This window comes from Ptiloglossa arizonensis, chromosome 6, assembly GCF_051014685.1.
Source record: "Ptiloglossa arizonensis isolate GNS036 chromosome 6, iyPtiAriz1_principal, whole genome shotgun sequence".
NCBI classification, from domain to species: domain Eukaryota; kingdom Metazoa; phylum Arthropoda; class Insecta; order Hymenoptera; family Colletidae; genus Ptiloglossa; species Ptiloglossa arizonensis.
In genome coordinates this window covers 25,752,856-25,780,070 of record NC_135053.1, presented here as the reverse complement: position 1 = coordinate 25,780,070, position 27,215 = coordinate 25,752,856, and the positions used below count along the sequence as shown (strand labels likewise).

Genomic DNA, 27,215 nt, shown 5'->3' with positions numbered 1-27,215 from the left:
CGAGGCCTACGGACCGTGGAAGCGAGACCACCGATCGCAAAGAGAACGAACGAGCGAGCGCGGGTGGAGGAAGCGAACCTAGCTCGCGCGTCCTCGCGTTCCCCTCGCTCCGTCGTCGCATCGGCCAATCGGGAGCCTCGCCTTCCGATCGGACGCGCCGACAGGCGCCGCCCCTGGAGACCGCCTCATACCGCCTCTCCTTCTTTCTCCCTCTCGCGATCGGCCTCTCGCTTACTTCACCGAGAAGAAGAGAATTCTCCCGCGGCAGATCGGAGAGGAGGCTCGCCGATCGGCCTCCCGAAACTCCGATCCACCGATGACGACGACGAGAGGAGGTCACGCCGCGGCGAGCCGCGTCGAGCCGAGCCGCGCCGATGCCGGTGGTGGTGGTCACCGGTGTTCCCGCGGTCCTCCTCTCCTCCTCTCCTCCGCCCTTGCTGCTCCTAGTCCCTCGAGCGTTCCTCTTTCGAACGCCGCGGCGATCGGCTCGCGTTTCCGCTCCCTTCGATCTGCCCTCGCGTTACCGAACCGCGATACTCGGATCCGTTCGCCTCCCGATCGCGGTCCCCGTTCGGAGCGAAATCGTACAGACGTCGCGCTCCTACCGAACGACCTCGCGGGAAAATCGGGACCGAGCGCGACGCGCGCTTTTACCGCGAAACTGGAGACGTTCGCGCGCGACCCGTGCCCGAGTGGTCCTTTCCTCGTCGAACGATCTCGATCGCGGCGAGAAACTCGTCGCGTCCGTTTCCGAGCACCGAGGGACGATCGATCGGTCTCGCGTTTCCTCGAGGCGAGCGAAATCGGCTCGCGCCGGCCGGACGCGGCCGAGTATTCCCCTCCGATCGGATCGTCGGGGAAGAATCGACCGGTCGGGTCGAAGGGATCGATCGCTGTCGGAAGTCGTCCCGTTTCGCTCGGAAACGATTTCTCGGGTCGGCGAAACGAGTTACCGGGTCGGAGTTCGCGCGACAAGTGAGTTCAACGAGGTAGCGGCGGTAACTTTCGAGTCGGGGAGGACTCCGTTCGACGGCGCGTTTCTCGAGGCCGAGACGCGCCGAGAACTCGCCGCGAATCGAACCACGCCGAATCTTTCCCGCGACGGACTAATTGGATCGCGGGGAACGGGGGAAACGATTATTTAACGACAACGACGCTTCCCAGCCTGCCGTTCTCTCGAGACAAGCAAGAATATTAACGATCGTATTTAGGGAGTCGTGCTTCCCGATAACAGAGTTACGGCACGCCGGTAGAAAGGAGAGATGGCCGTCCTAATGAAATTAAGGGTACAAAGAGACGGTTCGCGTCTGTCCCTCCGACTCCGGCAGACACTCCTAAATGGCTATTAACGCGAATTTTGGGACCAGCGTCGTCCCCTTTCCTTTGCCCCCGCGGAGTCGACCGATCGTCTCCGAGTCGCTTCTCCGCCGCTGATTCGCGATCTTTTCCTCCTCTCGTCGGTAGAGATCTCCTCTTCTCGTTTTTTTCTCGCGCTCCCCTATGTTCGCTCGCTCGCTCGCTCGGCCCGCGGAACGGGGAGAACGGGGAGAATCGTCGCGCGATATTGGAAGCGTAAAAGCGCGAATCGAGCGCGGAGTCGTTGAACTTGTATCCGAATAACGACGCTCGCGGGATTTCCCGGGTAGGAAGGAATATTGCTACGGTTTTTACGGGTCACGCGGCGTAAACGGTGCGCGAGATTGCGTCGCGATAAAAGCGCGGGGTTCGCGCTCGGTGGTCGTTCGCGGTGTCCGCGTATTTCGGGCGTCGTCTCCTCCGAGGAGCGCGCTCCTTCGAAAAAGATTCCGCGAACGTTCCCCCTCCGGTAGGAAAAACGCACCGCGAAAAACTATCCCGGTTCGGGGTAGTATCCGTTGAGCCGTGGATGATCGCGAGCCGGGCGCGAAGGCAGGGGTGGCACCGGCTATAACGCTCGTATTTCTCCTATCGTTGAAAGTTTCAGCCGCGCGGACCGAGAGACCGAGGCGCGCCGCGCGTTCTAAGGGTGCGCGGAGCGAAGGGGCCGCGGCCATAAATTTTACTACGTAATATTGTTTAACTGCAAACAGTATACCGACGCCCTGCGTCCCGACGCGAGACGGAAAAATTTCGACTCGGCCGAGGAGGCGAGCGACGTACGCTCGACGGGGAACGAGGACCGAGGAGACTCGGGAACTCGTTTCGGCTCTTCTGCTCGCGACGGAGAAGAATCCGTGGAAATCGGCTCCGGAGCGGCTCGCGGACGCGGTTACCGAACCGTCCTCGCGAATTCGACGCGCCGAGACTTCCCGAGCGCCGACAGTACTTTCGCGACGGCACCGCGCGCTCTCGGGGGCCGGTTATGAAAAAATACGAGACGAGAAAAATGGACGGAAACGGCCGGCAGGCGCGGAACGAAGCGGAACGGGACGAACCGTGGTACGAAATAAACTCGTAAAGCATCGGTGTCGGGATTTCCGAGGTTTCGTCGAGTCAGCGGAGCGCGGACGGGGCTCGCGCCTCGAGTACCGAGTTTCCGTCCATCTTGGCGCGGATTCGCGACGCCTCGATCGTCCGAAGGTTCTCGGGAGCGCTCGGAGATCCGACCTCGACGACGTCTCGGCGCCAAGATTCGAACCGACGGGAAGGAGGACCTTTTGAAAAATCTACGCGGAACGTCTCGAACGTCTCGAACGTCTCGAACGTCTCGAACGTCTCGAACGGCGCGTCGCGCGTCGAGCGTCGAGCGTCGAGCGTCGCGCGAGTAGACGAGATGGCACGAAATTAGCCATTTCCAGGGTAACCGTTACCTGGTCTGGCTCTGCCCGCTCCCCCCGGAATTACAGAGACGGCAGCAGCCGTTGTACGTATTGTACAAGAACAATGAGCAAAGAGAAATATTGATGATGCTGCTGCTGCTGCTGCTGGTGGTGCTGGTGGTGCTGCTAGTGCCGGTGCCGGTGCTGCCGGTGCTGCTGCCGTGTGGCTAAGCGCGAGAGCGAGAACGGGCGACGAACGAGCGTGCATTGCCGCGTATGCGTGTGTACGCGCGTGCAGCGTGAAAGGACCGTGCGTATACACCGAGCGAGCGATAGACGAGCGAGGAAGAAAGAGGAGCGGAACGCGAGAGGGTACGCAGCGACGGGGAGGAAAGGAGAGAAAGACACCGAGCGAGGGTACGCGGACGACCGAGAGAAAGATGGAAGAGAGGCCGTGTACGAAGAACGGGCCGGGGGAAAGGGACGGAACGAGAAGAAGACCGGGTAAGAGGAAGAGAGTTATATGCTTAATATTTCAGCATCGCGAAATTCTGCCCCTGAATCATTAATCGCCTACCCCTGCGGTGCCTAGCCGAGGCGAGCCTCCTCCTCTTCCTCCTCCTCCACCTCCTCCACCTCCTCCACCTCCTCCACCTTCTCCTCCCACCCTTTCGCCGTTCCTGGCGCTCTCCTTCTCGCTCTCGCCCTCTACTTTCGCCGCCCCTTGCACCCTCGTACCCCCTTACGCTCTATCTCTGTTCGCGCCTCTCCCGGCACCCCTCCGCTTTACCTTTTGCTTTCGCTCCTCGGCTAGGAACGCTACCCCGTGCCTGAATATTTCGAGTTCTCGCCGACGTACGAGCAGACGAGTCGACTAAGCTGTAATTAACCCCCTGATTAATTACCGCGGTCTCGATTTCGCGATCGAGAGTACGCCGCGATCGCGACGACGCCGTCCCCGCGAACCCTCCGCGGAGATCCACCGACGGCGACTCCTCTCTCCCTCCCACCCTCTCTCTCGAGTTCGAAACGTCCACCGAGTACGGTCCGATCCACCGACCGAACGACGAGTCGCGATTCCGAGCGAGGAATCTCCGAGAATCTCTTTCAGCGTTTACCTTTATCGGTTCGTTCTCCTCGAAGGAGGTTGTCGCGCGCGCGTGCACTTTCGGCGAGCTACTCGAGGAAAGATCGAAGGGCCCACTCTTTCGGGAAAGTTCCGGCAACGGTCGTTGGTCGTAGCCGCGGCGACGGAGCGTGCAGGTTGCGCGCGAGGTTAACGTTGCAGAACGGGGTGGCGTAAAAGGGGAGCGGGTGGGTGGCCGTGTGCCTGGCTCGTAGCGAACAATGATATCGGGTATTTGATTTGTAACCGACGACAATACCGACTTGCGACCCCGCATTTCATCCCCGTCTCTCCTCTCTACGCCTCGTTCTCGTTCTCGTTCTCGTTCTCGTTCTCTTCCGCGCCATTCTCCGTATACCTGTACCGATGGTGCATCTACGCGTCTAGGTCGGTCGGGTACGGGAGCGTACCTAAACGGCCGCGCGACAACGCTATCGATGGGAGCGCGGTTTCGCGGGGTCGGCTTTTTCCCTCGCGTCCTGCGCGCTCCTTCGAGATACCGCTCGAGGAATCTTACGAAACGTCGGAAGACGTCGGTCGATCTCTTATCTCGTTCGCCCGTGATTTTTACCCCGAAGGCCGCCTCGATCGAATCGTCTCGCGAATCGTTGCCACTTATTCCCAGTTTCCACGGAGTCGGCGGGCTACCCCTTTGTCTTTGCTCGTTCCGTGCCGCGTCCCTTCGGTCGCGGTTCGACGCGAGAACACCGGGAGAAACGCTCGAGGAACCGAAAGAAGACGGGAAAGAAAAAGCCGGAGGGGAGGAAGCGAGATAACAGACGGGAAGAAAAGTCGGTAGCCCGGTGCCGTTTCGCGAACTTGCGTACGGATTCGGCGAAAGACGGCCCGACCCGACTCGACCCGACTCGATCCGGCCCGGCACGGCCCGGCCCGGCCCGGCCCGGTCCGGTTCGGTCCCGGCCCCGGCAGCCAGGTGCAACGGACCTATTGACGCGTTAATTGCGCCTGAATAATTGAAGGGGGCCACCACTCGGCAGCGGTGCTCTGTCCTTTTAAAAGGTCCGCCGATCTCGTTAACCCGCTCGCACGGAGGACGAGGCCCGAGCGATCGAAACGCGATTTTTCCCGCGAATCGAATCGAATCGAATTCCGTAGCCGCGTCGGTACTCGCGTTCGATCCTTCGTTTCCCCGGTGGGGTGAAAATCACGCGGGTGGAAGTCGTCACCGTGGTGCCCGTCACCGGCGAGTTCGATCGAACGAGCGAAAAAACTTGTTCGCGCGCGAATCGAACGTTCTCCGAGGATCGGTGGAGTTTAACCGGAGAACGCACCGCATATAGTTGTACGCAATCGGGAACAGGGAACGCGTTCGAGCCGAACGCTGAATTATTGAGGATTTAGCTGTGTATCGCCGGAAAGGAAGGGTTCTCGGTGATCGTAAGAATATCTAACCTCGACGTGGCTCCTTCTATTATTCAACGGCTGTCATCCCCGTGTCGGGGTGAAACGCGCGACTGGAAAGCTCGAAAGCCCGATCGTACCACTTATTTTCGATCGCTCGACCGTCCATTCTATTCGCGCTTCTTCTCTTTCCTTTTCTCGCCACCCTTGCCCCCTTTTCCGCGTTTCTTTCTTCGATATATAATTCCGCCGCCGTCGTCGTCGTCGTCGTCCTCGCGGCAAAGTTTACGCGCGAGGAATCCGTTTCCGTCGCGATCGAACGACTAGTTAAACGTTCGCGCGAATCGATCCGTTGAAAAATGCGAGAGGCGAGTCGCGCGTCGAGAGCCGTACGAGGGCTCGAACGGGCCCTTTGTTCCGGCCGAGACCTCGAACCGTACCCTTCCTCGGTGTTCGCTCTCGGTCCGCGCGACGTCTCGTCGGTCCGAGCTGGACGAGCGATCACCGAATCGAGAGTCGAGCGATCGAAAGACGCGCGGTCGTCCGACGCCCGGCACCGAGCATCGAGATGCCGAGCAGGACGTTGCCCGAAATAGCACCGTGGATTCCTATTCGGGCGTAACGCGCGCCGGCGACGCGTCTTCGATCGCGGTCGGCTCGGTCGTCGTAGCGAGCGCGCGTCGCGGTCACCGGATACCGATCGGGACGCGAGGCGAGAAACCCTCGAGGTTCGAAGATCTTTCGGCAAGGAGGGAAAGAGCCCCGAAGAATCGAGAGCTCGGGCGCAGCGTCGCGTGCTCCTATCTCGAGAAGGGATTAAAATAGGGAGAACGCGATTCGAACCGGGCGTTTATCTATTCCTGAAACGCGGCTGTATTTCGGAACGAGCGTTTATACGCTCGATTCGACCGGGCGCGAAAATAGATCCGCGGGGAAGCGTTCCCAGTAGACGGAATCGCGTACCGTATTGATAAATCTCCGCTTGTTGTGTCGTTCAACGGTCGATTAAAAATACGTTTTCGTATCTCGAGCGCTCGGTAAGCGTTTCGCTCGCGAACTCGATGCATTATCGATAATTACCTATTCCGGTCGACGATGTTTGTAGTCGGAGATGAAAAACGCGTGGAAAAAGGGTAGCTCGGAACGAACGAGAATAGACATCGGGCCGTTGGTTGTCGCGTCGTTTCGCCGATCCGCGTTCTTCGAAGGCGAGCGAGCGACGGTCGACGGTCGACGGTCGACGGTCGACGGTCGACGGTCGACGGTCGACGATCGACGAGCAACGACGACGGATTCGGGAAACGGTATCGGCCGGGACGACCCGGCGGAGGGGCGTCGAGGGTCGAGAGGGTCCGCCGCCCTCGATCCCTTCTCCCATCGATAATATACGATCCTGCACGATTCTGCTTCGCGTATCACAATGGCCCTCTGGGCAACCTATTCTACGAGCCAGCAACCTCCGGCCGCGCTCGTAGCACCGATCTACCGGTCTCCGAGCCTGTGGTAGATAACGAGTGATTAGGTAATTAGTTGTCCAATATTCGGGCAGCCTATTCCCCGCGCCCGCGCTTGGACGTTGTTGGTCGTGGTGGCGTTTCGAGCTCCTTCCTTCCTCGGTTGGTTCGTTCGTAGGTTCTTGGCGGGCGATCGAGAGGCGGTGTTCGCCGATCGCGCGCGAGAAAACCGAGTAGCGTTCGTTTCGGGTTAATATCGATTCGCGAAACCGAGGGGTCGCGCGCGCGTCTCTCGGGCAAAAAAAAAGCGCGTCTCGCCGGTGAGCCGACCGGTATCCCTTCGACGTATCACTGCGTACGTCGGTTCTCCCCTTTTATAAATATAACAATTAAACGTACGGGGGTCGCGGCACGAGAGGGAGAGACGGATATAAACGGAAGAAGGGGTAGAAACCCGAAGAGAAAGAGCGTGTGCACGACTGTTGGAACGATCAGCGCGAATATATCTTATACAACGTCAAATAGAAAGGGGAGATGCGATTGTACGGACGGGGCTTGCCCCGACAGGCGTATCGGAAAGAACACGCACCGCGTTTCATAAAATTCCGTTGCGCGCGACCAAGTCCGACGGAACTTTCGCGCGGAAATTTCTGTTACCGTCGAAGCGCGCCGGACCGGCCACCGTTCGCGACCGATTCGCGCAAAAATTTAATTAACGGCCTTTATTATTACAACTTGTCCCTCTTTTCGACCGGAAGAGAGGGCTTTGTCTCGGGGAGAAATTTAATTTCGGTGCCGATGCGTTCCGCAGCGAGCACCGTAACTTTTGTTCCACGGAAAATGGTCGAAAACGCTCGCGCCGCTTCGAGCGAACGGAACTCCCGTCGCAGCTACCACGAGTCCCGGTATCGAGCCAATTTTTTCCAAGACGTTACAAATCGTCCCGTTCCGTCCCGTTTCGTCCCGTCCCGACCCGAGCCGAGCCGACCCGACGCGATCCCTCTCGACCCGTCGCGGCGCGGGGGTGACGACGAAACGGGGACGAACGAAAATTAGATCGAATTAGATCGAACGAAGTTAAACTAGATTGAATTAGATTAAACCGAGTCGAATCGAATTAAAAGGGAGCGCGTGCGTACGAGAGGAGGTGGGCCGAGGAGAAACCGAGAGGAACGTCGATAATCGAAGGAGAGCGAGGAGGAACGTGGGCGAGGGAGTTAATTCGCGAAAGCAGCGGGACGAATTAAACGCGCGGGAGTTAACCCGCGACAAAATCATCGCGGACCGTGCCGGAACGAGCCGGCTCGTAATCGTTTAAATTCCCGCGGCTGGACGGGAAATTGTCGCATCTGCTCGCGGGGACTCGGGATCGACGCGTTCCGTCCGGCGCGTTTCGTCGCCGTTTGCCCGTTAAGATCCGCGAGCAACGAACCGTCAACCTCGCCGAGTTTTCTCCGACGACGAGAGAGGAGCCCGTGCCACCGTACTCTCGACCGAACGCCGAGATCGAGTCGCTTTCCTCCAGACGTTTCCAATTTTTCGGAGCGAAACGCCAAGAAATCCGCCTCTGCTCCTCCCGAGGAGAAAAAGGTTGCGGAATCGCGACGGTAGCCGTGCCCGCGCGGCGTCGCGAGCCTCCGATGTAATACTTTTACGATCGGTCGTTGCAATTTCTCGATGACAACAGCCAGCTATTTCTGTCGTCGGGTCTCCGCGCGTCCGGCGAACGTCGTTGCACCGCGACGACGTCTTCGTTCGTCGGGTTTACGGCGCCTCGAGTCGTTCTCACGTGGCGCGAACTTTCGCGATTCTTTCCTTCGACGAAACGTGCGCGGCGCGTCGCGACCACTCACCTATACGTTACGCGTCCTCGGGCGTCGTCGATACCGTTGATAGTGGAGCTCGCGTTTTCTCCATGCGAGGTACATTGCTCTCCTCCGAGTCCACTCGTCGCGGCGCTGCTCCTCGGTGTCCTGCTGCGAAAGAAAAGTTTTACCGTTAACGCGACTACTCGAAGAAAAAAGAAACGTTTCGCGCGCGGTGGCCGATTTTCGACGAGAGAGGATCGCGCGTCGAGATTTCGCGAGACGTCGAGCTTCGAAAGACGAACCGAACCGAACCGAACCGAACCGAACCGAAGCGGAGAAAGGAGAACGAAAGACGAGAGAGGCGGAAGAGTCGGAGGAAAGAAACAAGGGGGTAGGGTACGGGTAGCAATGGTTACAGCAGAATAAACCCCTCAATAATGAGTTCCGCGAGTGAATTCCCCCGGTGCGGAGAGGCTCGAGATAATAAAACAGAGCGACCGGGACGCAACCGAGCGACGGTGGTAGTAACGGTAGTTGCGGTAGTGTTGGTCGACGAGGGCTGCCGAGGGAAGCCGGGGCTGCGCACCGGCAAGAGTAATAGTAAGAGGCAATAAAATATAATGAAATAACATCCAATCCAGGAGAGATATTGTGAAAATATTATTACTAACTTATTACTCGCTGGGCACGGTGCACCACGCTCTCGACGTTTTTCTCCTTTTTTCTTCGCTCGCCTTCTCCCGTTCCGTGGACCCCCCTCGTCCACCTCGGCGCATACCCTTTCCATCCTTCCCTCTCGCTCTTCGTTTTTCCGAGCCCCGGTTCCACCCCTCGCGCGGCTTTTCCAGTACGAGACTCTCGATAAAAATTTCCATTTCGCGTCGCGGGGAAGGCCACGCGCGCACGAATTCGCGAATCCCCGGCATCCCGCGAAATTCGAGACGGTAGGGTTGTTTCTTTCGGTCGAGTCGACGAAACGAAAGACGCCTTCTGGTCGTCGCGTCGAGCCGACGAAATATCGTTGTCTCGGAGCGCGGCTCGGCTCGACCGGGCGGATTTGAAATGCAAAATACGCACCGAGCGAATTATCCGGCGGGAAAGATCGGCCGAGCGACGGGGAAAAAAAAGAGCGATCCCGAAGAGAGATATCCAGGGAGGAGATCGCGCGCGGTGACGAAAGAGGGTTACGTAAAAGACAAAAGTGTAGGCGCGCGGTGAACGGTGCGGCGAGCGCGAGGGACGAACCGGCGCAAAGGAAGAGAGTATCAGCGGCTGGAAAAAGAGGAAGAGGATCTCGGGGGGCGGAAGGGGGATGCTAGCCTGGAACAATCCTATCTGACCGTGTAAATCTCCGGGCGTCGTAACGAAGCGGCAAATCGAAACTAAACGGTAGACCGTGAATGGGAAATCTGAAAATAACGTTACGCCGCGCGAGGCCGCGCACTTCCGGCAGGGACAGCGGCTCCTACGTAGCTAGACGGGGGGAACGCGCTCGAGCGAGCGCAGCTCCCGGACGCGGGAATCCGCGCGCAGTCGGCGAACCTTGCGCTCGCGAAAACGAGTCGAGACCGATCGACGAGCACCGTTTCGAGACGCGAGGACGGCGGACGACGAGCAATCGTCGCGAAAATTCACGGCCTCTGGAAAATTTCGAGTCGAGACTGCTCGCCGATACGGGCATTGTTCGCGTTCGCAGTAATTCGCAACGGTGGGAGGATTCGCCGGGAGAGCTCCGCTTATATAAATAATATATCGTTGCGCGAAAGAGCGCGCGAGCGGGTCGCGAGGAGAGAAGAGACTCGTCCGTGTCCGATGCACGTGGCTTTGCATCGAGTTACGTAAGCGCATCCCGTGCACGACGGTGCGGCTATACACCTAGCTACGGGCGAATACGTCCGTCCCGCGCGCGCACTCCGGGAGGAAATCGGTACGCGATAGCGTTCTCGTGACGCGGTCCGCGCGAACGCGCGGTAACTATAATGTCTTTATCCTAGCAACCGGTGTTTCGTGCCAACTACGAATTAAACGAGATCTTTTCGTGACGGCGAGCATCCGTCGTCGAACGAATCGACGTTACGGGAAAGAATAATATCTTTATCGGCGGAATTGCCGTTACGGCGCGACGTTCGGAGACCGAACGAGATTCTCGAGGGGGACGTTGCGTTTCCGCTGTTACGAAAATCGAGCCGCGCGCGGGCGCGCTGGCACACGCGTACGCGTACGCGGAGAAGAATAATTCGTATCGACGTAACCGCTATTCCGGCGAACGCATAAATTAAGATCCTTTTACGAGGCTACGTTTCCGTTATTAGCCGGCCGCGTTCTCCGCCGCGTCGCTTCGAACGCGAGAGAGAATTTGCATAAACGTTCGCGGTGGGCCCCGCTCTGGGATATTTCCGACAACGTTCTTTTCCTTTCCGCGGATCGCGCGGATCGTTCGGCGTTCCGTAGAAACCTCGCGATCGCGACGTGGCGCGGCGAGGCGATCGAGATCGCCGCGAGCTCCCGATAGGACTCGGCCGCGATTAAACGCGATTAGAAACGAGCTTCGTGACGAATCCTGGAACGCGTAATGCCTTTTAATTCTCACGTGTCTGGCAACGTGGTGGCACGGATTCTCTCTCTCGGTCCCGCGGTCCCGCGGCCCCGCGTTCCCGCGTTCCCGCGGTCTCCGTCCCCTCGCCTTCGGCGTGATTCCGTTTCGAGTCGGTAGCGAACGTTTAAATTGTAAATGTATCGTTGCTCCGTTAAACGATGGCTTTCGGTTCGGTACGCGAAGGGACACGACCGGGTACGTGCTCGCCGCGCGAATACGTGCATGTCTTTTCCGCAGGTGGACGAGCGTATGAATAAAACACGGTTTCCAGCCGAAGATTTGCCGAGTCGCCTCGGTATAACTAAATGTCTGTCGCATTTGCATCCGCGTTACGAGACCGCGTATACCGTCGACTTGCGTAATATTATAATTAGCCTCGGGAAAATAAATAACTATCGCGTCTACCCGGTCGCCTCTCGAGCGGGCTCACCGGCCGGCAGGCCGGCCGACTGCCCGGCCCTCTCGCTCTTTTTACCTAGCCGCTGGATAACTATCTTTCCGTTTCCTGTTGACGGGTCGCGGTAACTGCGCGTTCGTGCGTACGCCGAGCCGCGGCGAGCACGATCCGGGAAGGGAAACCGAATATTCCTTCTCGACGATTTCCGAACGATCGTCCGAGACCTCGAAATTGATCACGCGCGTCGAAACCTCGGCGATCTTCGCACGGTCGAGCGAGAAACGCGAAACTGTTACGGCCGCCGGAAAATAACCATTAACCGGTAGACTTTATCGGCCCGGTTCGCGCGCGACCTCTCTCATCGGGTCTCTCCTCGCGCTCGAAAACCGTAACATCGAATTCAACGTTTCCGGGAACCGCGGCGTTTCTCCGTTCTCGTTCCGCCCATCGCGTAAACGCCGAAACCGCGTTCGCGAAGAAACAAAACGAAGCGACTCTCGGCGTTTCTTCGTTCCGAGAAATAAATACGAGAGCCATCGTCGCGCTCGGGATACGTATTTCGAAGGAATCGGTGTCGCTTTGCGCGCTATTTCCCCGCGCAGCCGGTCGCTCGAGCACGCGGCATGGAAACGAAAGTGTCGAAGAACCGGACGATGTTACGGAGACCGTGTATCCGGCTTTTTCCGTCGGCCGAGCGAGAATCGAGGCAAATTATTTCTGCGCGAAAGCGTTCGGAAGTCGTTACGGCGAACGATGGCACTCCTCCTCCTCGTCCTCCTCGTCGTCGTCGTCGACGTCGTCGACCCAATTGCGGACCGTCGGATTCGAAAAATTCGTCCGAAAACATCGAGTGGCGAGGGACGACGCGCGACGCGACGTTGCTTCCGGAGACCTCTCCGCTTCCGATTCCATCCGATCGTCCGTCTTTCTCCGCGAGGATATCTATTCCAGCCGCTCGCACACGCACGCTGCGTCGTGTACACGGAGAGGAACGGCAGGTACGTACGAACGCGCAAATGACAAAACACGTATTACGTGTAACTGGAGTCCGTGCTAGAGATCAATACACATAATAGAGGGTATCTATAGCGCGCGCAACCCGTGCTCATTTACTTAATTGTGTTCTATACGGTATAACCGAGGTATGGTGTGCGACTCGTGTAGGTACGCGGCTGCCTACACCCCTCTTACCGTACCTCGCCGCTTTGGCCACCCTTCGGAGCACCGCTCCCAACCCCTCCCCACCCCCACACACCCACCGACCGACCTCCCTCTGTTCCCTGCCGCCCGTGATGTCCATAGGGCCGAGTGTGCGTAATATTCAGACGTATAACGTGCCGGGGCCTCGTAGGTACATTGGCATCAATTTATGGGGTGGGAGGGTGCACCCAGATATATACGATCCGATAGGGTTGAATATCTCGTGCTTTTGTGCCCATCTACACCTCCTCGTTTCCATCTCTGCTCGTCTTTCTCTCGACGAACCTCCGCCGCTCCCGTCTCGCCTCGCCTCGCCCCGTTTCGCCTCGCCTCGCCTCGCCTCGCCTCGCCTCGCCTCGCCTCGCCTCGCCTCGCCTAACCTTGCCGCTACCGTCTCTGCCTCTTCGCCCCTTTCGTCCATTATCTCGCTCGCGTACGCTTTCTCTCCCGTTCTCCGCTCTCCCGTCGCTTCGACTTTGCTCGCGAGATCGAGTCGTCGATCTTTCGAACGGAACGCGCGAAAAGAAGAATCGGTGAAAAATTCGTAAAGGGGAGAGGCGGGTGAGGGGGTACAGGGTTGGCGGGGAAATATCGTACAATACCGTCCCAGACGGCAGACCGTAAAGAACGCGAGCCGCGCGCCGCGAGCTTCGAATGGCGCGAATAATTCGCCAACGAACGTAATTCGGGCGCAACGAGCCGAAATTCGTGCGCCACGACGGGCAATGCTAATAAGCGCGCGCGATATCGCAAGAATTTCCGAGCGAGAAAATCCGAAAGCGATCCGTGGGTCGGCCGGCCGACAACTGCGACGAACGACCAACGACGAACGACGAACAACAAAATGTCGACCGCAATTATGCTGTAATTAACTTGGAAACGTACACACGCGGCACTCTCGGCCGCTGCAACGCGGAAACGCGCGCCAGGGACAAAAACACAGAAACGCGCAACCACGCGCGCTCGCGCGCCCGCGCGCCCGCGCACCCGCGCATCGGCGTCTACTCGTGCTAGCGCTCGTGCCCACACGCGTTACGCACGCACGCACGTACGCACGCATGCACGCACGCAAACACGCAAGCACGCACACACGACCGAGCCACCGGACGGTGCGGCGTGCTTCACAGGTGGTTGGGGATTTTTGTATTTAGCGGTTGGCACCGCCCGGCGTTTACGCGTTTACACGCGCCGCCTGGCTGCATTATGCATGTTTGCGGTAGCAGAAGAGAATTTAAACCAACTACCTCCGATCTATCCTCCGACGTCTATCTTTCTCCGCGCGTTCGTCCTCGAGCAACCTCCGATTCCAATTATCCCCGTTTCCGTCGCACCCGCGCTCGCGCTCGAGCTCGCGCTCGCGACCTCTCCGATCCTCGCGCGATCCTCGCTCGATCCCGTCCTCCGAGGAACTCTCGGATCCGAGAGGAGAGATTCGTTCTCGCCTTTTTTTTCTTTTTATCCGCGAAACGGGACGCGAGTCGTATCGCTTCCGCGCCGAATTACGGTTTAAATTAGTATTATTACGACTTGGACATCATCGCGTAATTACATTATTATTATACGTTTCGGTACTTTATTAAATATTTATCGGCTCGTTATTGCGCATCGAATACGGTATTAACGACACCCCAGGGATCCGTATTTCAGCGGATTTCATTGAACGTTCGGAATATCGCTTCAGGATCGCGAGTTTCCCGAGAAGGAGTCCGGCGACGGTTTCCTTTTCCGCGAGGAGAGAAACTCGAGAGAGACTCGTTCGGTCACCCGAACGGAAAACGGACAAAGGGACGAGCGGACGAGGAGGGCGGTCGTCGCTCGAGCGATCGGCGTCCCGACGCTACGTCGCTCGTACACAGGCTCGCGATGGCTCTGTGTCGCGCGGATGTACGTCGAATCAAAATGCACAATCCCGGCAAATCATTTCGAATATTTCATAATGGGCGCGAAATATCATTACCTGCCGCCTGTGTGACACCCTCCGCCGGTCCACCTCTCCACCGCGGCCCCACGCGCCCCGCGTTCCTCCATCCCTCGTGAATTCGCCGCCGCCGCCGCCGCCACCGCCGCCGGTGACTCTCCGCATCGCGAATATTACCGGCACAGAGAGAAACTCGGCGCGAGGAAGAGAGGAGACCGAACGCGAGACAAGCGCAAACACGGGACGCGAGGGAGCAGGAAAGAGACCAACGATCGAGCGGGAGATTCGTGTCGCGCGTGTACGTACAACGGGAAATACATCGGCGAGATCGCACACCTAGTCGCGTCCACCCGCTCGCGCGCACCCGCGTCCGCGCGAACACGGTGCACGACGGGCTATGCAACCGGGACTAAATTACGTTCCCCGTAACGCGTTTAGCCGCGAATCGCATTGCGAGCGATCCGTATAACCCGAATATCGGCCGCACGCCAGAGATAGGACCGACCGACCGACCGACCGACCGACCGACCGATCGACGGATTCGTCCGGGAACGATCGTTACCAGCGTCGATGCGAAACTTTCCGCGCCATTTTGACCATCGACCGGTTCCCCGACCATGAAGATACTCCGAAGCTTCGACGCGACGACGATCGGTTCGCGGTAAGGGTTGACGATTCGAATCGATGCACGCGCATCCTACCTACATACCCGGCTAGAAACCATCTCCGTTCCCTCCGCGAAACATTCAGCGGGCAACGTACCGGGCAACTGGCTAACAACGGCAACGCCGAGGGAAACGGTACAACAGCAACATCGTCGACGGCCGAGTGCCGGCAGCCAGCAACAGCAGCTAGACAGCAGCCAAGCACCGGTAACAGTGGCTTCCTCCGCCTCGTTCTCCATTTGCCTTCCTCCGTGCTTCCTGTCCTATCTACCTAGCTACCTATCTTTCTCCCTGCCTCTCCGGCCCTCGTTTCCTCCCTACCTTCTCGTCCCTCTTCATCGACCTTCTCTACCATCGTCGTTGAAATCACCACCACCATCGCCGAGACCATCAGCGGCGGCAGCGGCAGCAGCAGCAGCAGTACCAGCACCAGCAGCAGTACCAGCACCGGCAGCATCAGCACCAGCACCAGCAGCACCAGTACCAGCACCGTATACACGGTACACTCCGGTACTACTCTGGAATCGCATCGTGGCCACTCCAGTTGCATTGCGGCCAACACCGATCCGCGCGCAACACAGAGTCCGGCCCGACGACACACGTACCGGAGAAATACGTACGGCTCGCGCACATTCATCCACCGGAGCAACTCGCCGAACGATGCGTACATACACGTGCATGCGCGAGAGCACAACGGCCTAGCGTTGCCCTCTGCCTCCGGCCAGAGATATCGTTAGCATGCCTTGCTAATCACGGACTCGATAATAATACCGTGATTGATAGGACGAACCTCGTCCCTTCTCTTCGTTCGCCTCCACCACCATCTCTGCCTCCTCGTACAACCTCCTACCTCCTACCTCCTACCCTCTGCCTCCGATCCCCTACCTCTTCCTGTTCCTCTACCTCTGCCTCTGCCTCTGCCTCTGCCTCTGCCTCTACCTCTACCTCCAACGCCACCGCCACCACCGCCTCCGCATCCACCTCTGCCTCCTCGAAACACCCGTGGAACGTTCCACCCCTCGAGAGAGCGGCCATTGCGCCCTTCTGACTTTCTCTTGTCCATTCTCTTTTCCCTCCCACCCTGCGAACCTCCACCTCCCTCTCTTTCGGTCTCTCTCTCTCTCTCTCTCTCTCCATGCATCTTCGCATTTTCTCGTGCACGGTCACGTATGCGCGTCGTTCCTACGCACGATCGACGTTCGCCTCGCGAAATTCGACGTTCCCTCGTCGAAAACAACTCGTCTCGTCGCGTACGCGCCCCGTTGTTTCTCCCCTTGGAAACCCGAGGCGTTCCGAAACGCCGGATCCCGACCGGTATCGGATACCTCTTTGCCGCTCTCCTTTCGATCGTTCGATGCGAACCTTTTCGCGAAACGTTAATTCGGCTCGATTTAGAGTCGTTCCTCGCGACGGAAAAATCGATCGGTAAACGATCTTCGAAACCCGAAACCCGAAGAAAAATTCTCGATCGCGCGCCGTCTCGATGGCGCGGGCGGGCGCGCGCGAAGAAAAGCGTAGCCGCGAGTCGAGTTAGAAATCCAGGGTTGAACGCGCGTACGCGTTTTATACGGGTCGGACTGTCTCTCTTTCTCTCGATTCCTCCCCGTTCCGTCGAGCAGAGGGTGAACGCGCGAGTACGAACCGGCTATGTCGGCTATGATACCATTAGCATCGGTGATTAATGTATGCCGCAGCTTGTTTCACGGCAATGCGCGAGGTTCGTGCATACTCCGTGATTGACTCGTAGCCGCGGCAGCGACGGAAATTGAAAGAAAACAGGGACCGAGATCGACCGGCGAAACTTACATCGCGCTGTCTCCGTACGATCGGGGCTAAATTGATCCCCCCGGGTGCGCGCGAACCAACCACCGGCGACTTTAACGGCGAGGAGATTCGCTGGAAAACGTTGCCCGGGACGCGTTTTTTTTTCGTCTTCTCCGAAACCGCGTTTCCGAGGATCGATCGGCAAAGTTGCACGGTGTCGAAGACGATCGAGAGAAAGAAAAGGTAGAACGGTTCGAGAACGGTACGGGAATCGGCGACCGGTGGTACCACCCGGTAGTTTCGAATTCAGAGACCGTGGATTACATAGCTTGTCCATCGAAGCGTTCGCGCGTTCTGTATTTTAGGCTGTCGGAGAGGAAACCTTCGTAGGTTCCGGCAACGCGCGTTCGTAGATCGATACCGCAGCTTCGATTCGCGATGTCCGGGAAGATCTTTGCGTATCGGGTTGCAGCGCGCTGCGTGTCCTCGAATAGGTTCCAACCGGCGAGCAGGAATTAATTATCGAGAAACACGCGTTTACATCGACGCTCGTATAACGTACCAAGAAATTAAAACCTCTCGTTTCGTACCGCGTATTAAAACAGCGCATCGAGATCACCCGCGACGAGTTAACCCTCCCGGAGATACAAATTTTTTTCCCTCCTCGACACGGAACAACGGTCGCCGATCGGGATCGAAGATTTTTCGACGATTGAACGAATTTCTTCCCGACGAAACAACGGAGACGCGATAAACAATTTTTCGTATCGATTCGAGCGATACGGAAAAAGTTTCGAACGATCGAGAACGATGTTTTTCTCCGCGCGACGCGAACCGTTCGCGATAGGTACTCGGACTTGGATATTGGATTTTTTACGAATATTTGTCGACCGTAATGAATCGCGATGATCCGCTATTCATAGATTACGATCGGTAAAGACGTATCGCGTATTTATAATAACGACGTTGATTCGACACGATCGATGGTTGCGAGACGCTGGACGCGCGGAAAAAAGGAGATGAAATTCATCGCGAGAAACAGTTCTTCGCAACCTCGTTTGTTTTTTCGCGCCTCGCGTACCTCGAGCGACGCAACGTTTTTTGTCTTTCGCGAGAGATTTTTTACGCCTCGCGAGATAGAATCGACGCAGCGAGCTAATTTCTCGGTAATAAACCTACGATCTACGAGCGACGTCTCAATCGAAGCTCCGGACTGACCGCGCGAGAGCCAAGTTTCTTCGAAACTGGCCGAACCGAGAACAGTGGGCGCCCAATTCTTTCTTCTTCGTTTCCTTTTTTTTTCATTTCGACGCAAATTTTTTTCGTCCCGCCCCAATTCTCGCTCGTCCGACGGGTCGATCGGTCGAAAGAGAACCGAAACGTTTCGACGCGAAACGACGAACGAACGTCGACTCTCTCGACTAATTTCCCGGAGGTTTTTGGGCATCGGTGAATAATAAATAAAGACATTCGACTAACGGGAGGAAGCGGATCGAGAAGTTCGAAATCTCGAAGGATTTTGTCGTGCGGTTCGGATAGGAGTACATCGTGCGAATGGAGGGGAATATGTAAACTGAGAATCGCATTAATATTCAGGCTCGCGGAGGTCTCGAGGAAGGAGAAACTCGTAGTAGGCAGGCAAGCGGGCAGGCAGGCAGGCAGGCAGGCAGGCAAACAGACAGGCAGGCAGGCAAGCAGGCAGGTAGGCAGGTAGGCAGGCAGGCAGGCAGGCAAATAGACAGACAGGCAGGCAAGCAGGCAGGCAAGCAGGCAGGCAAGCAGGCAGGCAAGTAGGCAGGCAGTCGGGCATTCAGTCAGCCAAGCGGGCAGGCAAAGAAGGAGAAAGGGAGGGAGCAGGTAGGTAGGCAAACGGGTGGGCACGGTGCCGCGATCCATAAAAATGTCGGGGCTTCCGAGTGACGGCCGGAAACCAGGAGATGGACAGGGCCAATTGTTTATATTACTCGGGGCAACAATGGAAGTCCAGCGGCGTGTACCGTGTAGTATCGTAATACATGCTACGGTGGTTGCATTCTTTTTCCAGGAATTCGACCGTGCCTCGGTTGATGCGATAATGCCAACTAATGTTTCTTTTCTTCTTCCATTCGCGCTCGCCTGATTTTTATCGACCCTCTCGTTCCGTGGTAGGCGCGCGAGGATCGGGCCGGTTTCGTTCGGGAACAGGAAACGGAAACCTCGGCGTGGTTGAGGTTTTTCCGTCTCCTCGGCCGAGATCTCTCGCGAAAGTACGAGGCGATCGCTCGAGTCGCGATCGCGTTCGTCGTCGGTGGTTTTCTTTTCGATTCTCGCGCGAAACGGATCGTCGGGGAGAGCGGGAGAGACACGCTCGGCGCTCGGCGTACGGCCGAAATTTCGTTCGTGAGAATTTTACGAGATCGAGAGATCCCGGCGTGTCGGGCGAGAAAACGGAACGGTGGCGGAGAAGCGACGAAGAGCGCCGGAAAGAAGGGAGGAACGAAGAGAGAGAGAGAAAGAGAGAAAGAGAGAAAGAGAGAAAGAGGACGCAGGGGGTGGTAGCCGTAGAGGTGGAAGAGTCCGCTACCTTTACAGTAAAGTTAAATCTACAGAGCGCTATGCTACAAAGCAGGTCTGGCCATTAGGTATTTATTAAGTTTAGAAATTTATAGATGCCTCCTGGGCGCGGGCCCCGTCAACCCCCTGCGAGTAGGTACGCTCCTGCCCCGGACCCCTTCCCGCTGCCTCCGCCTCCGCCTCCGCCTCCGCCTCCGCCACCGACAACGCCGCCGCTACCCCCGGGCTTCGCCGTCTCCACGACGGCAGTCTCCACCCCCGGCCAGCCGCCAGCCAGTATTAAAATGAATTATTTAATTTTAAACTTGGTAATTTTTAACCGTATTATATCAGAAATTATTTACACGCCCGCTTCGGCGCTGCTACCCGTTTCCACTACCCCGCTCCGACTCGCCTCGCCTCGCCTCGCCTCGCCTCGCCTCGCCTCGACTCGCCTAGCCTCGTCTTGCCTTGGCTCGCCTCTTTCCTCTCGCCACCGTCCTCCCCTAGCCGTTTTACTATTAAACTCGCCGCCACTTACCTCGTATACTAGCCGCGAATGATTCTTCCTAGCTTAGCCTCGCTAATACCGGCGATGTATTTTCTCGATCGCGCTCGAACGGGTTCCCGACCCGAAAGAGCCGAACGTAGCGATCGCAACGATTCGTTTACTTATTTTTTTTTTCGATTCGAGCGTTGGCAAAGTTTCGAGGAGGGTTTCGGGGTAAGGGGGCGATGAAAAAATTCAGCTACCCCGGCTAGCGATCACGGAGTATCTAAAAAAGCGCTCGAGGAGGATAGTCCGGTTAATTTGCGCGTCGGTATTTACTTAACGAGTCGATCGCTGAAATTACAACGTATAATTTAATACCGACACCGGTCAAATTTACTTCGTAAATAACGGTAAATAAACGAGCCGTTTAGTACGCGCGCGCCTCTAAAATTCGGCCCTTTCAGACGACCGCGGGGCAAATTTGTCAACGTAAATCGCCGCTGTACGTCCGCATCGTTGAAATCTAATTGAAATCCTAATTGCCGCGATGACTTTTTTCCCGCACCGGCTCGAAATTTGTTACGATGCTTCCGTCGATTTATGCTAATTACCGACGGCTCGGTAATATTAATTAATACTGTCGATAATATTGGAACTCCATCTAAACAAACGACCGTACACGACGCGGATCCTGCGTCAGTTGATTAGCGCTCGGCCGGCACGGTGTAGTCGCGCGCGCTCCAAACTATTCCTCGGTGTAGGTGGGTACGAGCGAGCGAGCGTGCACGAAGGAGCGTGTACGCGCGGACGCGGACACGGACGTGGACGCGGATGCACGCATTTTACGTAAACACGCGCTCGTAGAGAAATAGTAGCAGCGGAAACGCTCTAAACCAGGCTTATACGCGTATTCTCGCGTCTACGTAAACGCCGGCAGGTACGAATGTACGCGTACGTATCCGCGTCTATTCCTAGCTAGAAGGGCCGGGCTGCGCGCCCGCTCGCGCTCCCGCTCGCGCTCCCGCTAGCGTTCGCGCTCGCGCGCGTTCTCTCGTAGACAGGGGTTGCGATCGTAGGGAGCGATACGTGTAGTCGTACAATACATCTATACCGTCTGGGCACATACGCGCGCGATATCGCGTCCAGTCCGCGCGGCGGTATTAATTGTTACGACGAGAAAGGCAAATAATTATTATAATTGTCCGGTATAATAATAGGATTCAACGTTGGAATACCGCTTATACATCGTTCGTCGTAATAAAGCGGCCATCGATTTCGAGCCGGTGTCCATCGATATCGGTGTAGCGCGCGCTGGCGCTGGTAACAGGCAAGCGCATGATACGCGTACGTAGCTATTTGGCCACGTAGCGCTCTCGTACGGGTATTTACGTAGCGGCATTGTGTGCGTACAGAACCGAACGGCGGGTGCGCGCATATAACGCATATCGAATGTTTATATTATATGCACACACCTAACGAAAGCCTAAATATACTAGCCACCGTGTGGGATCACGCCTATAGGCGGCTATTTGAGCGATAAACAACCGGGCCCGACGTGTCATGCGGCGAATGGTAAAATGTATGTATACCGGGTGTACCGCCTCCATTCTGCCACGTTGTTGGTGTATCAATTGTGATTAGGGACAAAGATCCGACGAATTATTCCCGGTCGGTCTCTAATCTGATAACCGAAGCCAGTAGTGCCGCGCACACGTCATTGCATCGATTGTTTCCGCACGTGGGTAAATCATAAAGGGCAATGAGTTCCAAGCGTCTTCATTGTCCCCGCGATAATGAAACGCTAATCACCGGTGTCCGTCCGCGCGTCCGGCTGGGAATTGTTCTTTCGTCGTCGAGTCGTTCCGACGCGGTTTTCCTTCTCCTCGACTCGCCGAGTGCCCCGCGATTCCGTTAAATCCACTCCTCGCGTCCCGCGACCAACCTACCAACGAACCAACGAACCAACGAACGAACGCCGCGATCTCGCGTCCGATCGTAAAAATTCTTGGACCGGTCGCCGAAGCCTTTTACGACTTCATCGAGCCGTTTCTCCCGCTCGCTACCGCAATAATATTCGAGAGTTTGCACTCCCCTTCCGAAACGCCGCACCCCAAGGACCGAGGGATGAAAAACCGAGGGGTAGTCGGACGAATCAATCGCAAACACGAGAGGGTTTCGGGGTTTTCAGCGGTGGGTCACGGGACTGGGTTACCGGGTGCACCCGTACACCCTCGAATTCGCTCTTTCTTTCGGCCCCTCGTCGAGCCGCGATACTTTTCGCGCTGCAAAATTCACCCGCCGAGAGAGACCGACCGCTTCCTCGCGTCCTCCTTGCGTTTCGGGAACGGTTTATCCGTTAGTTTCCAACGACCGGATCGAAACCTCACGGAGACGAGATTCTGGAAGGCAGTTTTACGAACGCGCCGCGACCCGAGAGATATCGACGAAATCGAGGCTGTCCATCTTCGAAATATCATTTCGGATGTAAATTTCGGGAGTAACGGTCGAATACAAAATGCCCGCTAGATTCGACATCGGCGCGATTCCGATACGAAGAGGAACTTTTGGATTTCCATTTACAGGACGCGGCCTGATTGGACGAATCGACATCACCGGCGGCTCGGTACTCTCCCCGCAGGACACGTCACGCGCATTGGCACAGACTTATGGGTATAATTCATCGACATTACTCGCGACGGGGGTCGGACCACCCCAGCGAAACCCAGCACGCGTGTTTTAATCCGCGCCGTACCCTACTATATACTCTTACACGCTCCCGTATTTACGAGCTCGCGACCATTTGTCCAGCCCCGTTCCTTCGAATCCCTCGAGATCCGATCGAATTGGACCCTGTCCGACCTTGATTCGTATCGATCCTCGAACCACCGGCAAGAAAGCGCGAAAAACCGGATACGCGGCGATCTCTCTCGAGGCGTCGTTGGCTCGGGAACGAACCGCGACGCGGACAAAGGGAGACCCGAAACCTACCAAAGGTTATCTTTTTCCTCGAGCGTCCTCGAAACGTTCACAGCGACGAATCGCGTCTTCCTCGACCCTTGCGAACGAAAATCGTTCGAACGAGTTCGCGTTCGGTACAGTTTTCCTCGCGAGAACCTCGTGTATTCGATTACGGCGACTTTGCAACGATAAAGCAAAACGTATAAAGCTTATACTTTTCTGGTTCGGTAACTCGTCGGTAACCCGAGACACCGGCGTCGCTCGCCGCCAGTTCCGAGAAGCAACGGGGATACTTTTGCGACGCAACGAGAGGCAGGGGAAGAGGGAGCGAAAGAGAGAAATTACCGTACGTATCGAGCGATACGTACGAGGACGCGCGTCGTTCGTCGAGAGACGAGTTTGCAAAAAGAGGAAAGAATCGTCGTACACGGAGTGGCAAATCGAATGGAAACGAGGCGGGTGGGAGCGGGGAACGGAAAAAAAATTGGAAAAAGTCCTGGACACCGATCGTTCGACTACCGAATGTTTGGACGATCGCGTTCAAACGTTGCAAAACGATCGAGTCGGAGCGACGAACGAACGATACGTTGAAACTCGTCGACGTCGTTGACCGACGACTGGACGTCGCGGTGAAACCGAGCGTCGAGCGAACCGGGAAGCAACGACGCGCGCGAAAATAGCGGAGGGTCGCCAATCACGAGGTGTCAGCCGCGACGAACCGTCATTACGCGATTACATTTTTCCCACCGCCCCGATCCGTCTGTCGTTCACCGTCGTAAATCTCGATTAAGTTTCGATATTCGGAATAGAACTCGTCGCGCGGCAAGAGGACAAAAAAGCTCCCGAGTTCTCGCAGTTGTTTATCGAGTCGGTGGGGAAAAAAAGAAGAGTCCCCGGTCGCGACGGTACTCGGGCATAGGTAAAAGCGCGACGTGTCGTTGGCGCGACGCTCCGTAAAAACTACTCGGTCGTAGTCGCCCGGTCGCGACCAGCCAAGGTGAGAACGATAAATACCGAGCGATACCGATCGATTCGAAATCGGCAACCACCGGATGTTACTCAGCGATTCAACGACCAACATTTTCCTAAATAGCCTCCCGCCCTTTCCCATAGGGTCGCGACCCATCGAAACGTTTCGTAATTTATATCGGCGCGACTGCCGCCGGAGCTTTCGGAGTCTACGATCGACGATCGACGATCCACGAACGAGGTAGGGAAATTTCGCGGACGAGCGCGCTTCTCGACGGTATCGTCGATTCGCTTGGAAAATCGCGCGGCGGCGGCGGCGGCGGCGGCGGCTGCGATCCCGTCGTGCACGCTCGAACGGCAATCGCGTCGAAAATTACGCGGTTTCCGATACGCGTATTGAAAATACGAGCAACGAAGCGTGGTCGCGTTCGCGTTTGCGTGCCACGCTCAACCGCGGATTCTATAATATTAAAGGTAAACATCCTTGAATGCTCGCGCTCGTTAGACCGATGCATCCTGACCGATAATGCCACGATACGCGTACCGTCGCGTCTTACGTAAATTCCACGGCACGCACGAACAAAAATTCATGCCTGTCGCGACGAGGTTTCCCATCCTTGCACTCGTTGCGCGGCCAAGAGGAACTCGGAAGAGGTTTTCGCGGGGAAACGGTGCGAGGAAGACGAGAGTCGGGGACATCGGATACGCCGGATCCCATCCCGCGGGTACCACTTCGGAGAAAGAGAAAAACGGAACCCCGAGCGAGTCCGTGGCTCCGCTCTCTCACGGTATTCGTACCCCGAAGCGGACGGTGTTCCGAGTTCTCGCTAGCGCGGGACTCTCGTTACCGGTAAGGCACCGGAGAAATCTTACCGCGCGGAGGCTCTCCTCGTGTCGTTCGAAACCGCTATGCGAATTCGTCGGCCGTAAAATCTCGTATGGATAATGAGTTTCCGTCTTTTTGCGGTGCAGCGGCGAAACCAACGGGGACGGTCCCGGAGAAGGAGGAGAACCAGTGGAAGGGGAGAGAAGAGGAGGAGGAGAAGAACGAGGAGGAGGAGGAGGAGGAGGGTCAACCCGGGGAAGATACCACCGGCAGAAGAGGAAACAACCCGAGGGGAGAGGGAACGGGGAGAAAAAAGGCCGAAAGAAAGGACGGGACCAGAGGTGGACCACACACACATCGAGCGAACGTGACCGAGGCGATCCAGGTTCATATTGTAATGCGAAGGTATCCATCCTGCTGCATTATCGTACAGTCCGCGACAGCAACACGGTACTTCCGTGATCATGCTTTCCAGCACGAAACCGACTCGCTACGTACGGAAGCCTCCTCGATCTGCTCGGTGACAGGGAACGATATACTACACGCGGTCGGTATCCCCCTGTTCGACACCCCCTCGGCCGGCAGCTTTTAAATCTCCGCGTGCTTACCTTCCCGAACACCGGTTGCTCACCGGGTACAACGTCTTTTTCCGTTCTCCATTTTTTCCGAGGAGAAAACCGAAACAATGCTGACCGCACGAAACGGAAAGAAATACGAAAGATCGCGTCGTGTCCGAAGGTCGCGATCGGCGCCGATCGACTCGATCTCCCTCGGAGAACTCGGAGAACTCGGAGAACTCGGAGAACTCCGAGGAGCCAGAAACTCACCGGTAGATCCGCGACGGGGGAATACCGATTCGACCGAGCACGACTGTACGAAGATGAGATAAACGAATCACGTATTATTATAATGGCCAGTTGCTAAATGGTTTTTTTCAATCCGTCCAACTCCGTCCGCATCATCGGACGCGGCACCCCCTGCTTCTCTTTCCCGGCCTACCTACCCTCGGCTCGGTTCTAGCCGCTTCGCCGTTAATGCTTCATTATAGCCGCGTAATGAAAATAATAAGAAGAACCATTTGTCCGAGTCCGGCGCGTACCGTGCCCTCCTTCTCCTCTTCCCTTTCGTCTTCTTCCTCTCGGACGCGACTACCCGCCCGTCGGACGAATAAACGACGTTCCTAATCCGGCGCGCGTCCCTCGACGATTTTACGAAATTATCGAACGTTCGAATCTTTCGAGAGAGATCGGAACGAGCGAGAGAGAACCGGGAGAAGGAAGATCCGATTAACCGGACCGGGATTTGCATGGAAAAGCAGCGATTCGGTCGACCCGGGTCCCACGACCGATCGAAGCCCGTTTCGATGCTTCGCTTCCTCCCAGGAGGAGACGCGACGATTTCTCCGGGCGCGTACGTTTTTCCGCGCAACGGAGACGCACGCGAGCTCGAAGTCGTTGCTCGTTTCGCGCGCGGCCGAATCCGGAGGACCGAGGGGATCGACCAGCGGAGAACAAAGCTGCCCGATTCGCCGGAGAGAACGCCGGGCATTTTCATTAGCATAAGATTCTTTTAGTAATCTCGCGCAATACCTCCCCTTCCGCCCGCGAGGTTGCCCCACCGCCCAGAAACCAGCAGCAGGCACGCCAGAGCCTATCATTATAGAGAAGGAATCATTGGATGATCTTAATCGTGCGAACCGCTCTCCGTGCCTTCGTGCCGGCCAATCGCGTCGGTCGATTTCGAATAATGGTTTCCACCGAAGCTGCGCCAAACTCGGAAACGTCCGAGCCGCGGAACGAAGACCGAGCGTTGTCTTTCGAGATCTCGAAACCCGGTCGTTTCTCGATTCGGTTCCACCGGACCGAAAAACCTCGGGAAATCATCGTCGATAAATAATTGTCGCGCGACCCCTACTTTTCTCCGGTGGTGCTCGACGCTCGACGCCCGACGCTCGACGCTCGACGCCCGACGCTCGACGCTCGACGCTCGATGCTCGATGCTCGGTGCTCGGTGATCCCCTAATCGGCAAGGTCGAGAGGCTCGATCGTGGCTCGACCTATCTCAATTCGTGACGCGAGCAACGAAGGGACGAGGCGCCGCGCCGTAAGGGCTTCCACCCTTAAATTCCAGACAGAAGCTTTGTGGCCGTTAAGGGGTGGCATGGGTACAGAGGGGGTGGAAGCGGTGTCGGCGGTTTTGCCGTGGAAGTGGAAGTGGCGTGGGACTCCATCCACCGCCGGCCCGTTCCGTTTCATCCCCGGGAAAACCCGTGAAAACCGCCACTTGTTGCATTACCTACCCTTCGTGCCTCCGCTGAACGAATATATATTTATACCTATATACATATTTACATATACAGGCACATGGCGCCGCGCGTACACCTCGGTCCGCGCGCGTATTCGTTCGTAT

The 27,215-nt window shown here is 56.9% G+C and overlaps 1 protein-coding gene and 1 long non-coding RNA gene across 4 annotated transcripts in view; one reads left to right on the top strand and one right to left on the bottom strand.

Moving 5' to 3' along the window:
* Positions 1–27,215, bottom strand: part of LOC143148488 (uncharacterized) — a 50,107-nt gene that overhangs the window by 1,603 nt on the left and 21,289 nt on the right. Inside the window, exons 1-2 of one of the 2 annotated variants that reach the window (XR_012992488.1) lie at positions 9,160–9,670; positions 8,534–8,656 (exon numbers count right to left, since the gene is read on the bottom strand). This is a non-coding gene — a long non-coding RNA (uncharacterized LOC143148488). Of the gene's footprint in view, positions 1–8,533; positions 8,657–9,159; positions 9,671–27,215 lie in introns of those variants that run through there. The other variant, XR_012992489.1, reaches the window with a different exon arrangement.
* Positions 879–25,718, top strand: LOC143148485 (uncharacterized). 2 transcript variants are annotated; one of them, XM_076314874.1, is made up of 2 exons: positions 879–3,242; positions 24,953–25,718. In XM_076314874.1, the coding sequence occupies exons 1-2, from the start codon at positions 3,179–3,181 to the stop codon at positions 25,396–25,398; spliced, it is 510 nt and encodes a 169-aa protein (XP_076170989.1). In that variant the 5' UTR covers positions 879–3,178; the 3' UTR covers positions 25,399–25,718. The 2 variants fall into 2 exon arrangements, with proteins under 2 accessions (XP_076170989.1, XP_076170988.1); XM_076314873.1 differs by lacking the exon at positions 879–3,242 and adding an exon at positions 24,233–24,830 and having other exon boundaries at positions 24,953–25,321.